The sequence below is a fragment of the Arvicanthis niloticus genome, chromosome 1 (assembly GCF_011762505.2).
Source record: "Arvicanthis niloticus isolate mArvNil1 chromosome 1, mArvNil1.pat.X, whole genome shotgun sequence".
Classification (NCBI taxonomy): domain Eukaryota; kingdom Metazoa; phylum Chordata; class Mammalia; order Rodentia; family Muridae; genus Arvicanthis; species Arvicanthis niloticus.
This window is the reverse complement of record NC_047658.1, coordinates 7,018,529-7,021,419: the sequence shown is the minus strand read 5'-3', so window position 1 is coordinate 7,021,419 and position 2,891 is coordinate 7,018,529. Positions and strand designations below refer to the sequence as shown.

At 56.3% G+C, this 2,891-nt stretch overlaps 1 protein-coding gene across 1 annotated transcript; it reads right to left on the bottom strand.

Moving 5' to 3' along the window:
- Positions 1-801: 801 nt before the first annotated feature.
- Ifnl3 (interferon lambda 3) lies at positions 802-2,479 on the bottom strand. The gene is made up of 5 exons (XM_034486448.1): positions 2,312-2,479; positions 1,746-1,823; positions 1,340-1,483; positions 988-1,071; positions 802-900 (listed from the first exon to the last, which is right to left on the bottom strand). The coding sequence occupies exons 1-5, from the start codon at positions 2,477-2,479 to the stop codon at positions 802-804; spliced, it is 573 nt and encodes a 190-aa protein (XP_034342339.1).
- Positions 2,480-2,891: the final 412 nt, after the last annotated feature.

Here is a 2,891-nt window from a genome sequence, read left to right as displayed (position 1 = left end):
AACACAGTCCTAGGGAATGGAATGCTGAGGCACCACTGTGGGAAGCACACTCTGTCTTTCCACAGGTTCCAGAAGAGAAGATCACAAAGCACAGGGGCCCTCATTCACCATGGTGCCTTTAGTGAAGCACGGTTGGCAATTGTGAGACCCTGGCTCAGTGGTTATGCCTGCAAGCCCAGCATCCCAGAGGGGCAACAGGAGACATAGGAGTTTGAGACAATCAGACTACATAGAAAATTACAGGGCAGCCTAGGCTACAAGAAGCCCTGTCTCAAAAGCAGAAAAAAGGAGAGAATAAAGAAGCCTGCTGACAACACCTGGAACCACAGGAAAAAGACTTTTCCAGAACACCCTAAGAAGATCCTTCCGACTCCAAAAACACTGATTTGCAATTCATTTAAAGGAAAAAAGTAGTAGCCAAGGCTAGACCACAGAGTTCAGGGCAACCAGGGGTGTACTTGTACAGCTGAAGTTGTGGTCTTTTGCCATGGGGGCAAAAGAACAAGGGTCGATGTCAACACACACACACACACACATGCACACACACATGCACGCACACACACACACAGACAGACACATGGGGGGGAGGAGAGAGACACGTGAGACACCATGAGGTCTTTTATCATTCTGTATTTGAAAAATGTTTACAAAGTAAAAAAATAGACATTTTGTGGGGTCTGAGTCTGGGACACACACATATAAATAAATACTTTAAAAAGGCATGAGTAGCTATAAATTAAGGTGGGGTCTTGATGCATCCACACAGTGAAGAATTCCAGAAGTTGGCAGGAGGGTTCCAGGTCAGACACACTGGTCTCCACTGGCCACACACTTGAGGTCCAGGGTGAGCAGGCGAAAGAGGTTGAGGGTGACAGAGGCCTCCAGGCAGCCAGGAGTCTCCTGAAAGGACAGGGCTGGCTCAGGGGCTGCTATGCCTGAGAGCTCCCAGGCACTGCAGCCCCCAGTCCCCTGCCCTGACAGACTCACCTTCTCAGCCTCCTGGAGCCTGTGCAGCCAGCGGGAGAGGCGGCGGCTCTGGGGCCTGGGCTCTGCTGTGGGCTGAGGCTGTGTCTGTGGACAGAGGATGGGGACTGTGAGGCTGCTGCTGGGACTCAGGGGAAGCCCAGTGGCTGGAGGCACCATGGGGAGGACCCAGGGACCCAGGGACCCAGGGACCCAGGGACCCAGGGACCCAGGGACCCAGGGACCCAGGGACCCAGGGACCCAGGGACCCAGGGACCCAGGGACCCAGGGACCCAGGGACCCAGGGACCCAGGGACCCAGGGACCCAGGGACCCAGGGACCCAGGGACCCAGGGACCCAGGGACCCAGGACTCACACAGGTCTGCAGCTGGGAGTGGATGTGGCTCAGTGTGCGAAGAGGCTGGCCCAGGATGGTGGCCAGGCCTGAGTCAGTCATGTTCCCCAAGACCTTCAGTGTCAGGGCCACCTCAGCCTGCAAGGCCTTGGGGCGCTCCTGGACCTGAGCAAGGAGACAGGGGAGAGAACCCATGAGGGAGCAGGTGGGGAGGTCAAAGGAGACAGGTGAAGGGGACAGGGCAGTGGACAGGACAAGGGACGTCTGAGACATAGAGGACAGGGGACAGCTGAGGAGCCACGGCCAATGGGCTCACACTGTGGACAGGCCATGGGGCTGCTAGTGAGGAAGAGAAGCAGGGAATGGGGGTCCACACAGCAGCCAGATGAACAGGCCTCTGTGGGCAGCTGAGTCCAGCCCCACTCACCTGCAGCTGCTTCAGGTCCCAGGCCCTGGGGAAGAGGCGGGAACTGCACTTCACATCCTTCTGGAGCAGCCTCTCTTCCTGGAGAGCAAAGGCACAGGTTAGCCTACATAGGAGGGTGAAGGTTAGACCACTGCCATGGGGCTGGGGTGGGTCACCACAGCAAAGATGTCCACTGCCAGAAAGACAGAGGTTCCTCCACAGCAGTGGATACTAGATAGCCACTGCACTATGAGTGAGCAGGAGATAGCCCAATTTGGGAAGGGTAGAGAGGGTCTGGGGTTAGCTCACGGAAGAAAGAGTGGAAATTAGCCTCCTGTAGGAATGGTGGGGCTGAGAATATTACAGAACGTGTGTGTTTTCTGTCCTCAGCCAAGGAAGGGTGGAGACTAGCTCACTACAACAAGGATGACTTCAGCCAGAGGGCTGAGATAGCCCACTATAGCAGGAGTGAAGTCAGCCTACTGCAGAACGTGTGGAGACTTCATCCCAGTTAGTTTAAGGGATGAAACCCAGAAAGAGTGGGGTGGAGGAGGCTAGCCCACACAGGAGGGCAGAGGGAGACTCACAATGGCATCCCTGGCCCTTTTGAAGGCCTGCAGCTCTTGTGGGGACAGAGACTTGAACTGGGCAATGTGGCAATCCTTTGCTTCCATTGGGCTCCTGGTGGCCCTGGGGACAGGGTCAGCTTGGGTTCTTGTCAGCACCGCGGCCAGCAGCAGCAGCAGGAGGAGCATGTGGCCCCTGGCTGTTTCTGTGTCACAGAAGGACAGAGTGAGATGTGTATGTAGCAAGGGGGCTCTGGGGACACACACCCACACACCATTCTCGGGACTCACCTGGCTTCATGTTGCTCTCCCAAGTCTGTGAGGAGATGGGGACTCAAGTCTTTCTGGAGGCTGTCCCTGGGTCTTGCTTGGTGTCTCTGGCCTGGATCCTCCCCTGTGGCTCTCAGCTTGTTGCTGTGTGGCGACTGAGGCGTTGAGTTTCTGGTTGCTTCTGGAGTGCACTGCCATCCGTGCTCCATGCTTTTAACCAGGCCTGATGGGCAGCCCCAGCTGATGTAGGAAAAGTGAAAATAAGGTAACAGGTTGATAGCTGCCACTAGGGGAGCCCAGGCTGGGGAAGCCCAGAGCAGGGCGTGGTGAG